The following is a 13,317-nucleotide window of genomic DNA, read 5'->3' as shown; positions in this document are numbered from 1 at the left end:
AATTTGATAAGGGTGGGCTAAAGTGAGAGTGATGGCATTTGCCAGTTAATCCACAAAATTACAAAATATGTCTTCCTTTAAAGGGGGGAGGGGGTTGCGAGGCTGCGATGTGATGCGATTTGAACAAAGACGTACTGACTAACTATTCGAATATAACGTCATCTTAGGACTAACTGCATGGCCTATTGGAAAATGTATTGTTGGTAATACGCCCAGGATAGAGTCTGGTATTTGTTTACCCTTTTCAACTCGCTGACATTCGATCGTCGTGTCGTATCTCAAAGTATCGATGATAACCATGAACGGGGGAGACATGGACATCTTCGCGTATTTTCTTGTAAGCTAATCATTGTTTATTTTTCTGTGCAGTTTAGAGAAAACATTTAGGCTATATGTAAAGATGGAAAACTCCTTTGTTTTATTCTCACATTGGGAATCCCTCACGACTTTCTTTGTTTAGTTGGGCACTATATTGGGGTCGAGACTTGCCCGACTTTGTTGAGTACCTCAATGAACAAAGAAAGTCGCGAGGGATTCCAAGTGTAGAATCATGTATATGTAGAACAAATGGGTTTATACACTTTACACGGAAAAGCAGCGTTCTTTTCCCAATATCCCATGTATCCCAATGTGAGTCCAAAAAATCTTGCATGGTGTAATCTCTATTTCTTCTCCAACCAAACTAACCACTCCTTACTTTTCACACACTTGACACTCACCAGCTGGGACACGGGAGTGGGCGGCCTGGTGCTGTCAGACCAGTTCCTGCAGCTGGCGACCAGGCTGCCCTCGGACAGGCTGTACGGGCTGGGGGAGAACCTCCACGACACCTTCAAGCACAACATGAACGCTTCCTGGCCTGCCTTCGCTCGGGACCAGCCGCCCTCGTTTTCTGTAAGTATGTCGTTTTTGGTGGATTAATATGAAGAAAGCGAAGCTAGTGAGGAGAGCTTGTCATTTTCTTCTTCTTCTCGTTCGCTCGTTTTAGACTTCCACTCACGTGGCTCAAACGAATGCCGCTGTCCTCTTAAGGGCCACCAGGTTGCCGAACAGCTTCTCCTGCAGGCTTGTCATTTTTATCATTTAGTCAAGTTTTGACTAAATGTTTTAACGTAGAGGGGGAATCGAGACGAGGGTCGTGGTGTATGTGTGTGTGTGTGTGTGTGTGTGTGTGTGTGTGTGTGTGTATGTGTGTGTGTGTGTGTGTGTGTGTGTGTCTGTCTGTCTGTCTGTCTGTCTGTCTGTGCGTGTGTAGAGCGATTCAGACTAAACTACTGGACCGATCTTTATGAAATTTGACATGAGAGTTCCTGGGAATGATATCCCCGGATGTTTTTTTCTTTATTTCGATAAATACCTTTGATGATGTCATATCCGGCTTTTTGTAAAAGTTGAGGCGGCACTGTCACACCCTCATTTTTCAATCAAATTGATTGAAATTTTGGCAAAGCTATCTTCGACGAAGACCGGACTTTGATATTGCATTCCAGCTTGGTGGCTTAAAAACTAATGAATGAGTTTGGTCATTAAAAATCGGAAACTTGTAATTAAACATTTTTTTTATTAAACGATCCACAAATAATTACATCTTATTCTTCGTCATTGTCTGATTCCAAAAACATATACATCTATATATATATACGACTTGTGTCTGTCTGTCTGTCTGTGTGTGTGTGTATGTGTGTAATCGTCATGCACGGCCAAAGTTCTCGATGGATCTGCTTCAAATTTGGTGTCCATATTCAGATACACCCCGCACAAAATCTGGTCGATGAGATATTTCAATACGTGCTCTCAGCGCGCAGCGCAAACCGATTTTGGTTTTTTTGGGGGGATCAACTACCATAACTCTTCCTTATCTTCTCCATGTTTTCAGCGTTTACCTCCCTTCCTTCGTATGGTGCACTATAGTATGAGGGGGCATCTTCGGATATTCCCGGCGTTCTGTTACTATTTTTAGAAGGTCACCGCAGTGTCCAGAACGTAAATTGGACCCGTAAATTATCCTCACTGTAAAAGTGCAAAGGTCGAATCAATTTATAGCCACGCAAAAAATACACTGTCATCTATCTCTCTATATATACGGCTTCTCTGTGTTTGTGTGTGTGTGTGTGTGTGTGTGTCTCTCTATGTGGGCAACACCTGTGGATTGTTCAGTTCTGTTTGTGATGTGGTCTGGCGGCTTTTGTGTATTTGTATGTACTGGCCTTCCTTTGAGAAGCCATAACAGTTCAAAAGGGCTTAGAGATAAGCTCTAAATTGCTCAATCCTGTTTGAGTGGAGTTCGCCTCCAAAGGTGATTAACACGGTTACATTCGTCGACAAGGATGGGACTCGATATGGTCAGGAATGGCATTATGGCCACTGAATCATTTTCGTGCTGTTCCCATTCCACGAATCCATTGTTCGGACCCGGCGAAGCCGGCGTTCGGCTTTAAGAACTTCTTCCCGGCGAAGCCGGCTACCCGGCGAAGCGGGTATTCATCTAGTATGTTATATTTGGATTACAAACAAGCTCTGAAAATTGAAAATATGAAAATTATGATTTAAATTAATTTTTCGAAATCGATTTAAAACCAATTTCATCTTATTCCTTGTCGGCCCCTGATTCCAGAAACATATAGATATGATATGTTTGGATTAAAAACAAACTCAGTAAGCTAAAAAGAATATACATACAGAAAAGCGTGTTATCCTGCTCAGCGCGACCACTACTGCACTATTCTGCATGGCTTGTCGATTTCACTGCCTTTGCCTTTGGACTGACGAAACTACGAGTATGTGGTCTTGGTGAAAAAAGCAGTGCGTTCAGTTTCTTTCTGTGAGTTCGACATCTTGACTAAAATGTTGTTATTTCGCCTTACGCGACTTGTTTGGTATTTCGTGTGATTATCTCCAGCCACTTGAGCAAGTTCACTGCGCGGATCGTTTGGCTGAGTATAAGCTGAAGTAAGTGACTGGACAAAAGTATTTGTATTATGAGCAAACAAGGCTCCTTCACGCCGAGCACATGTAATAAATGAACATTTTACAAAATTATCTGAATTTGTTTTGTTCAGAAAGGTGAAAACCTGTATGGTGTTCATCCCTTCTACACTTGCCTAGAGGATACACAGGGAAACACTCACGGGGTTCTGCTTCTCAACAGTAACGCACAAGGTAGGCCCCTGTGTGTGTGTGTGTGTGTGTATGTGTGTGTGTGTGTGTGTGTGTGTCTGTGTGTGTGTGTGTGTTTGTGTGTGTGTGTGTGTGTCTTTACTTGTGTGGCTGTGTGTGGCTGTGTGTCTATGTGTCTGTTTCTGTGTTTCTGTGCCTGTGTCTGCGTGTGTCTGTGCGTCGTTATCTGCGTCGAGCTGTTTTCGTCTTGTGTCGACCACTAAGCTTCTTTCCATGTGGTAAAGGTTAGTTTAAAGGATTAGGTACCTTTGTTTCCCATACTTTTTACATTTAGTCAAATTTTCTACTTATGCCCTAACCATTTGACATAATTCGAGTGTGTGTGTATGTGTGTGTGTGTCTGTGTGTGTCTGTGTTTGTTGACATCTATTGCATCTGCAACTAATGACATTTTTCTATCATCTTTCCAGATTTCACTCTCTCACCACTGCCAATGTTGACATACCGTACCATTGGTGGCATTTTGGATTTCTACTTCTTCTTTGGACCAACACCAGAACAAGTCATCCAGCAGTACACACTGGTAATTTAAATGCATCCTTTTTACATTTAGTCAAGTTTTGACTAAATGTTTTAACATAGAGGGGGAATCGAGACGAGGGTCGTGGTGTATGTGTGTGTGTTTGTGTGTGTGTGTGTGTGTGTGTGTTGTGTGTTGTGTGTGTGTGTGTGTGTGTGTAGAGCGATTCAGAGTAAACTACTGGACCGATCTTTATGAAATGTTACATGAGAGTTCCTGGGTATGATATCCCCAGACGTTTTTTTCTTTTTTTCGACAAATGTCTTTCATGACGTCATATCCGGCTTTTTTGTAAAAGTTGAGGCGGCACTGTCACACCCTCATTTTTCAATCAAATTGATTGACATTTTTGTAAAGCAATCTTCGACGAAGGCCGGACTTCAGTATTGCATTTCAACTTGGGGGCTTAAAAATTAATTAATGACTTTGGTCATTAAAAATCTGAAAATTGTAATAATTTTTTTGTATATAAAACGATCCAAATTTACGTTCATCTTATTCTACATCATTTCCTGATTCCAAAAACATATAAATATGTTATATTTGGATTAAAAACAAGCTCTGAAAATTAAAAATATAAAAAATTATGATTAAAATAAAATTTCCGAAATCGATTTAAAAACAATTTCATCTTATTCCTTGTCGGTTCCTGATTCCAAAAACATATAGATATGATATGTTTGGATTAAAGACACGCTCAGAAAGTTAAAACGAAGAGAGGCACAGAAAAGCGTGCTATGCAGCACAGCGAAACCAATACCGAGCTAAACAGGCTCTTAAGTTTCACTCCGTTTTGCACGAGCGGCGGACTACGGTCATTGTGATAAAATGCAGTGCGTTCAGTTTCATTCTGTGAGTTCCACAGCTTGACTAAATGTAGTAATTTCGCCTTACGCGACTTGTTTCTCTTTCCGTATCCCTGTTATTTGTCCACGTGAAACGAACATCTGGGAACTTCACCCTTGTGCGTGTCACTCCGCAATACCCGTATGTTTATCACCAGTGACATATTCTTTTTATTTTGTAAGACAGAAACCGAATTGTGCATACTGATCAAGATTTGTTGAAGAAATCAATAACAGGTGTCTAACCCTTGAGTGCCTGTAAAAGTTACTTCAACAGAAAGTTATATGCTTCTTCCAAGGAAGGTCGACAAACCTATTCGTGTCACGAATGTACAAGTACTTGTAGAGTAGCATGATGAATTAAAAGACATCGTTGCAGTGGACCAATGGAAACCTGTGCGCGTGCAGCCTTCTGATCGTTGCTATCAGGGTTTTTTCTGTCATTGCTACAATTTCCTTTCTCATTCTTTGTTTCTTTCACGTTTGTGTTTTCAGGCAATTGGTCTTCCCATGATGCCCCCTTACTGGGGTCTGGGATTCCAGCAGAGTCGCTATGGTTACAATCACGTGGGAGAAATAAAGAAGGCGGTGGAAACCACCAGGAAATACGGTATTCCCCTGGTAAGTGCATAATTATGTTCTGATCGGAACAGGCCAGCTTCTTTATTATATTTGCCTTTCGGCACCTCAATCTGCTTTTGATTTTAAATTGACAATTGTCTAGCAATGAATACTTCTTTTGTTTTGTTGTTGTTGTTGTTGTTGGTTTTGTTGTTAGTGCTTTGGCGTTGTTGTTGTTGTTGTTGTTGTTTTGTTGTTGTTGTGTTGTTGATGTTGCTGCTGCTGCTAATGCGGCTGCTTCGTTGTTGTATTGTTTTTTAACGTACGTTTTACTATACACACAACGTACTTCATTTATTATCATTCATAAGTATTGCATATACCTCGCTCTGTCGTAACCTTCTACCTTGAATGTCAAGGACGTGCAAGTGGCGGACATTGACTATATGGACGAGAGGAAGGACTTTACGGTGGATATGGTCAACTTTGGCGACCTCAACGACTACTTCAAGCAGCTTCAAGCATCTGGAATGAGAACTATTGTCATTTTGGTAAGCATAATTATTATTGTTTTTAACAATACGGTTATCGAAGTTCACTATCTCAAACTTCGCAGTTCATTCCGATGGGGAAGTTGCAGGAAAAGGACAGTTTCCGGATCAAGAAACGTTTAGTACTTAATTATGAGCCGATGGTTAAGGTCGTACACGGTATCTATTCCTTCACCAGATATGACAAATGTTCGCTAGCGGTTATGGAGATGCTATAGAATCCAAGAGGGCGGGGATGTAGCTCAGTCGGTAGCGCGCTGGATTTGTATCCAGTTGGCCGCTGTCAGCGTGAGTTCGTCCCCACGTTCGGCGAGAGATTGATTTCTCAGAGTCAACTTTGTGTGCAGACTCTCCTCGGTGTCCGAACACCCCCGTGTGTACACGCAAGCACAAGACCAAGTGCGCACGAAAACGATCCTGTAATCCATGTCAGAGTTCGGTGGGTTATAGAAACACGAAAATACCCAGCATGCTTCCTCCGAAAACGGCGTATGGCTGCCTAAATGGCGGGGTAAAAAACGGTCATACACGTAAAATTCCACTCGTGCAAAAAACACGAGTGTACGTGGGAGTTTCAGCCCACGAACGCAGAAGAAGAAGAAGAATCCAAGTAAAGCATGCTGGTTTGATCTTAAGGTATAACCATTTTCACAAATATTTTCTTCCAGCTTTGACATCTTTTTCAGGTAATACATTTAATTGGCATGGTACAAACATGCTTTTCGCGAAGAATCAACTGTACTCTGAAGCCACTTTCTTTGAAAGAATTAGGTCTATCAAAAAGCCACGGAACAGTAATTCAAATGGGTTTTCACGAATTTTCACAACAAACACATTTTCGTCTTTCCTCTTACTGTCGTCTTAGAGTAAGGTGAAAGGAGAATTGCATTATTTTCTCTCTCCTTCTAGGCATCGTGTTGGCACTTCAAATACGTTCTTTATAGGGAAGTAACTTAACATTAACCTCAGCCAAAGAGCTTGAAAAATGTCTGGTTTTCCAAAGAGACGCCCTCTCTGAACAGACATAGACATGACCTTTGATATGCAACAAGAAAGTTTTGACTTTTAACCACACACAAAATACTGCACAACACGTATTTGACAGGATCCGTGCTTGGTTTCTAACTACACGGACTACGAGCCGTACCAGCTGATGAAGGCTGTAGACGGTTTTGTCAAATGGCCCAATGACGTCACGCCTCCTGCCGGCAGTGCTGACAGCAATGGTGCACTCCTGGGATATGTGAGTACACTAGCACGATTGTAGCTTTCAAAAGTTGGTACAAAGGAAATCTGCAAAATAAGAACGGGGCAGGGGTGAGAGAGGGAGGGAGGGGGAGAGAGAGAGAGAGAGAGAGAGAGAGAGAGAGAGAGAGAGAGAGAGAGAGAGACAGACAGACAAACAGACAGACAGACAGACAGACAGACAGACACGACAGACACGACAGGAACAAAGACAGAGAAAGGAGGGAGCCGGACAGTCAGACAGACAAACTGACAGACACATTGCCTAAATTACTTTTTTGCAAAGATACAGATTTCAGAACGACGCGTTTTCGTCAAACCTGCCCTTACAAATCTTACGGCAATGTCCCCAAGACAGAAATTGAAAAACAAACCCACCAGAAAACAATAAAAATGTTCATTTACAGGTATGGCCCAAGGGAAAGACTGCGTGTCCAGATTTCCTGAAGAATCAAACGAGGAGTGTATGGAAAGATCTGATCGTCACGCTCAGAAACAACGTCACATTTGATGGCCTATGGATCGTAAGTTATAACCTTTTCGGATTAAATAATTTCTTATAGTAGGCTCTTTTTCTAACCACAAAAGGGAATAGTTATACTTTACTCCAAGTAAGGTTCGATGGAGTATCCAAGGATTGTAGACGAGCATAAATAACCCAAACAATTACAAGCCTAAAGATTTACAAGTCCAAACAATTACAACTCCAAACAATTAGAACCCAACTAGCTAGGCTACAATATTTGTCTATTTCAAACAGGACATGAACGAACCAGCAAGTTTCGGTACAAACGAGGAACGCCCGTTCAACTGGCCAGAATCGGTCAAACCGTACTGGAGCCTCAAGTGTCCACACAACGACTGGGAAGATCCTCCCTACAGATCAAGTAACTTCCATGATTGTGTCAACTGTGTGCTTGTCTGTCTCAGTGCACTCTTCTATAGATCCCTTTATTCCACGTGTGTCTGTCCCTGAGCTGTCTATGCACAATTATTTTGGTGTTTTAATTTTTACAGAAGAAACCCTTTGACATAAGAATAAAGTTTCTATTTTTTTACGGTCAAAAAACAAAAAGTATTTAAGAATAGTAACTGAACAACTGACCAAGACTGCTAGTCCGTAAGTTCTGTGTATCGTCTTTCCTCTCTTGCCAAGAACAACCCTCAAGGCTTTTCGTGCATAGAAAAGTCAAGAATGATCAAGCGAAACTACCCTCTACAACCGCGCAAAGCGTTTCTGCTTCTTTTTGTTAATCTTTGCTATCCTAGCTCCTGCTCCTTTTGTTCCCTTGAACATGTGTCAACACCGATGATCTTATCCATAGAGGCAGCGTACCTGCACGACTCACCAGGAAAGCCAGCGCGACTGTCGGACAAGACCATCTGCATGAGTGCCGTGCAGGGTGACAGTGGCCAGTTTCGCCACTATGACGTCCACAGTCTCTATGGATACAGCGAGACTGTCATCACGCAAGAGTAAGTGCAGGTTATTAGTGATCGCGCTTCATTGGATTGTCTTGAAGTTTGTGTCATTGTAACGAAGCCAGCGAGGGGGAGGAAATGGGCGCCACCCCTCATAAAGCTTGCCTTGGAGAAGCTGAGATGTCTACCATTTCGCTCACCTTCGACCAAACATGGTTATGGGAGTACCATTACCATTACCTTTTAACGAGACCGTCATCACCCAGGCGTAAGACTGTAATAATTCTCGCTTTACTCACTAAATGTGTCTGTTTCGCTTATGTAAATGTAATGTCAGAAAAGTTTGGCCAAAGATGCTAGTCTCAAACACGACCAGGTTGATATTCACAAGGCAGTGGAGCATTGCCGATGAGAGGCGATGTAATATGTTGGGCGGAGTGAGAGAATCTCATGAAACTCGGCGAGCAGGTCTAATGGAAGACCTTAGAAAACGCTGTGCAAATGATGCAAGCATAGTAAATTACCCGTTCATCCCATGGAGTCATGCAGCCACCAAAGAACAAAACGAGGACTTAATATTAGGTCAGACACGTGCATGTGCTCGCGGAAAGTGTGAATAATGTATAAGACAGGTGTCTTTAGGTCAAATGCGCAGTGAAAACCGCAGTGTCTGGCTTCCTTCATTTGGCCCGCAATATAAGACCGCAATGGCCAACTATGCCGTGGTTCTTCACTCGCACAAATTATATGCCTGCAACTGCCTGACCAGATAACTCTCATTAACGCCCACACTATCCTTACATCTTACAATTTAAGACCTTTCTCCGTGTGTCGAAGCCATTGAATAATTCATTGTGCACAAAACACGCTATAACCTTTTTCTGATTTCAGAGCTGCGAGAGCGGCGACAGGGGAGAGAAGCGTGGTGATCACACGGTCCACGTTCCCCGGGTCAGGCAAACATGGCGGTCACTGGCTGGGTGACAACCAGAGCAAGTGGTCAGACCTCAGACACTCCGTCATTGGTCAGTCTCTGTTCGCCCACTGGACTTTCTTGATCTCTTTGCGCTTGGTTTCCCCTTATGTCCAATAAAAGTGTTTTCAAGGTTCTGTTTAATGGTTTCTTTCTTTCTCTCTTTCTTTCTTTCTTTCTATTTTTTTTCTTCTTTCTTTCTTTCTTTCTTTCTTTCTTTCTTTCTTTCTTTCTATCTTTCTTCCTTTTTCTTTTTTTATATTTAGTCAAGTTTTGACTAAATATTTTAACATCGAGGGGGAATCGAAACGAGGGTCGTGGTGTATGTGCGTGTGTGCGTGTGTGCGTGTGTGTGTGTGTAGAGCGATTCAGACTAAACTACTGGACCGATCTTTATGAAATTTGACATGAGAGTTCCTGGGTATGAAATCCCCATACGTTTTTTTCATTTTTTTGATAAATGTCTTTGATGACGTCATATCCGGCTTTTCGTGAAAGTTGAGGCGGCACTGTCACGCCCTCATTTTTCAACCAAATTGGTTGAAATTTTGGTCAAGTAATCTTCGACGAAGCCCGGGGTTCGGTATTGCATTTCAGCTTGGTGGCTTAAAAATTAATTTATGACTTTGGTCATTAAAAATCGGAAAATTGTAAAAAAAAATAAAAATTTATAAAACGATCCAAATTTACGTTTATCTTATTCTCCATCATTTGCTGATTCCAAAAACATATAAATATGTTATATTCGGATTAAAAACAAGCTCTCAAAATTAAATATATAAAAATTATTATCAAAATTAAATTGTCCAAATCAATTTAAAAACACTTTCATCTTATTCCTTGTCGGTTCCTGATCCCAAAAACATATAGATATGATATGTTTGGATTAAAAACACGCTCAGAAAGTTAAAACAAAGAGAGGTACAGAAAAGCGTGCTATCCTTCTTAGCGCAACTACTACCCCGCTCTTCTTGTCAATTTCACTGCCTTTGCCATGAGCGGTGGACTGACGATGCTACAGTATACGGTCTTGCTGAAAAATGGCATTGCGTTCAGTTTCATTCTGTGAGTTCGACAGCTACTTGACTAAATATTGTATTTTCGCCTTACGCGACTTGTCTTTCTTTGTTTTCTCATCTCATGGTACTTATTTATTGAGAATGTTTTATTGACACTGTTTTAATTTCTGAATCAGGTGCGAATGAACAAAGATAAACGTATGTTGATTGTTAGGGTAAAATAACTTAACTGGTCGGAAGGTAAACATTCACTTTGCCCCATGTTGATTTTTCAGGTATTCTCGAGTTCAACCTGTTTGGCATACCTTACGTAAGTGTTACACACGGATTGTTGTTTTGATTGTTTTGTCATTGTTGCATGAGAAAAAAGAGTTTGTCCCAGTAATAACAGACAACGTAGCACTTCCAGCTCTGGGGGGAAAATTCGTATTTCAGAATATCTTGTGTAATTGTTACTGACAAAATCTATTCTTGATTGAGACTTTGAATATTGCACCCTTTGAAGGAAGTGACAAATTTCATTGAACACATTACGTGGAGAAAAAAAAATAACCTCTCGGATTTATATACGAATTGAACCATGGACATGACCTGAACCGATTTTCTTGTCTGGCGAATACATCATGGCCACATCATTTCAGATTGGTGCCGACATTTGTGGATTCTTCGGGGATACCACACCAGAACTATGTAAACGCTGGATGCAGCTGGGGGCCTTTTACACATTCTGCCGAAATCACAATGCTATTAACCAAAAGGTACTAGATATTTGCTCATATTGGAATCAGCAATCTTGTATATTGTGAGTTCTGGTTTCTTCGGGAATAAAGACAATTGGACATATTTCATCGTATCCTGATCTGCAGTTAGTTTTACTGTTACTACTGTTGCTGCAATTCCTTTTCTAACGAATGCAAATTAGTCAGTATTCGTTTTCAATTTCGTTTCCTTCCCGCTTTTTGAGGAGTGTGCTTTTAATCTGATTTCGATTGGGCTTACTGGAAGGTGCGTTGATGCAAAATTAATATTGTCTATCAAAGCGCAGAATTGATACTGTCGATGCAAGCGCAGGATTATAATTCTGTTGATGAAGATCCCGATAAACGTTTTGTCCTCTGTAGACAGTATTATGTGAAGAAACATTAAGCATTGGTTTCCTTTCAATTTCTTTGTTTGATTTATTTGTTTTAAGCCACAGGAACCAGGTTTCCTCGGAGAGGAAGTAGCCAGGGCGTCACGTGAGATTTTGGAGACACGTTATTGGTTGCTGCCTTTCCTCTACACGCTGTTCCATCAAGCGCACACACAAGGCGGGACAGTTATCAGACCATTGCATCATGAGTAAGTTCTATCTAATCGGTATTTAGTATTTCACAAAGCATTAGCTTCTTACCTTCATATAAGCATACAAATAATATCAGAAAGTATGTGGTAAACAAGCAACTTCAACGTAGTCAAAAACATGCAACAGCTTATGGAGATCATCATGTTGTGTTTTAAAGGTTCTCATCTCATCTAGCTCGTAAAAAGTGTGTGTGTGTGTGTGTGTGTGTGTGTGTGTGTGTGTATGTGTGTGTGTGTGTGTGTGTGTGTGTGTGTGTGTGTGTTTGTGAGAGTGTGTGTGTGTGTTTACAGAGCAAGTACGTCACTTACTTTCTCGAACAGAAAATCCACATGTTTAGTAAACCAAGACTCGTTTTAGCTGGGTGCTTAATGTTATCTGCTGGCATATATTCCAGAACCATGTTGTTGTTTTTTGCAGGTTCCCGGCGGACACAGCGACGTATGACATAGACAGACAGTTCTTGTGGGGACCAGCTCTGCTTATCTCACCCATTTTGGAAGAGGTGCGGTTGAACTTAAGAAAATTAGAAGCCTTTGATGCAGACATTTTGTATGACGTGGTATATATATATATATATATATATATATTACAGATCCGTTTCGTGCAGAATAAAGACCTTTCTTTGACGCCAGGCAATTTTGGTTCGAAAATCACCTACCCAATGAAGCCCAGTGGCCAAACTTAGTTATACAAGATCGTAAACTATGGTCATTATTTTTTCTGACAGCTAGTTCGTACATGCGTTATTGAAATAATAGTGAGCATGCTTGATTCTTGTGCGTGCCTTATAAACTGTGACCATGGATGTCTCAGCATTTTCAGAAGCTTTCTCCAGTATGAGTCTTCTTTTGCACAAGGCCCAGAAACAACGGTCAAGAAACACGAAAGGTGATATGATAACATCTGCACAGTAGAACTGCGTTGGATGAATGCTTCCCCCATTCTATAAAGAACTGGGCTGCACCACACTGTGTGCTGATTGTTTCTGCTCGTACCACTTGTCATCATTGAAACAGAAAAGCGAATGTATGCATTGCTTGGTTTAAGTTAGAATTCTCCTTTTTCCTTTTCCTTTTTTTTTTCTACCTTTCTTAATTTCTTTTCTTTCTTCCTTCCTTCCTTTCTTTCTTAATTTCTTTTTTTTCCTTTTTTTCTTCCTGTCCTTCTTTCTTTTTACATTTAGTCAAGTTTTGACTAAATGTTTTAACGTAGAGGGGGGAATCGAGACGAGGGTCGTGGTGTATGTGCGTGTGTCTGTCTGTGTGTGTGTGTGTGTGTGTGTAGAGCGATTCAGACTAAACTACTGGACCGATCTTTATGAAATTTGACATGAGAGTTCCTGGGTATGAAATCCCCATACGTTTTTTTCATTTTTTTGATAAATGTCTTTGATGACGTCACATCCGGCTTTTCGTGAAAGTTGAGGCGGCACTGTCACGCCCTCATTTTTCAACCAAATTGGTTGAAATTTTGGTCAAGTACTCTTCGACGAAGCCCGGACTTCGGTATTGCATTTCAGCTTGGTGGCTTAAAAATTAATTAATGACTTTGGTCATTAAAAATCTGAAAATTGTAAAAAAAAATAAAAATTTATAAAACGATCCAAATTTACGTTTATCTTATTCTCCATCATTTGCTGATTCCAAAAACATATAAATA

General features: G+C 40.9%; 1 protein-coding gene across 1 annotated transcript in view; it reads left to right on the top strand.

Annotated features, from left to right (window-relative positions):
• LOC138967731 (maltase-glucoamylase-like) overlaps nucleotides 1-13,317 on the top strand; it is a 55,503-nt gene that overhangs the window by 3,028 nt on the left and 39,158 nt on the right. The window contains exons 3-16 of the mRNA XM_070340387.1: nucleotides 723-894; nucleotides 3,060-3,159; nucleotides 3,588-3,700; nucleotides 5,038-5,163; nucleotides 5,523-5,654; nucleotides 6,760-6,897; nucleotides 7,307-7,423; nucleotides 7,660-7,786; nucleotides 8,225-8,375; nucleotides 9,213-9,346; nucleotides 10,589-10,623; nucleotides 10,955-11,071; nucleotides 11,506-11,654; nucleotides 12,076-12,160. Of these exons, the coding sequence (XP_070196488.1) occupies nucleotides 723-894; nucleotides 3,060-3,159; nucleotides 3,588-3,700; nucleotides 5,038-5,163; nucleotides 5,523-5,654; nucleotides 6,760-6,897; nucleotides 7,307-7,423; nucleotides 7,660-7,786; nucleotides 8,225-8,375; nucleotides 9,213-9,346; nucleotides 10,589-10,623; nucleotides 10,955-11,071; nucleotides 11,506-11,654; nucleotides 12,076-12,160 (1,696 nt within the window). The remainder of the gene's footprint in view (nucleotides 1-722; nucleotides 895-3,059; nucleotides 3,160-3,587; nucleotides 3,701-5,037; nucleotides 5,164-5,522; nucleotides 5,655-6,759; nucleotides 6,898-7,306; nucleotides 7,424-7,659; nucleotides 7,787-8,224; nucleotides 8,376-9,212; nucleotides 9,347-10,588; nucleotides 10,624-10,954; nucleotides 11,072-11,505; nucleotides 11,655-12,075; nucleotides 12,161-13,317) is intronic.

The sequence above is a fragment of the Littorina saxatilis genome, linkage group LG5 (genome assembly GCF_037325665.1).
Source record: "Littorina saxatilis isolate snail1 linkage group LG5, US_GU_Lsax_2.0, whole genome shotgun sequence".
Lineage (NCBI taxonomy): Eukaryota > Metazoa > Mollusca > Gastropoda > Littorinimorpha > Littorinidae > Littorina > Littorina saxatilis.
This window is presented reverse-complemented; position numbering and strand designations above follow the sequence as displayed.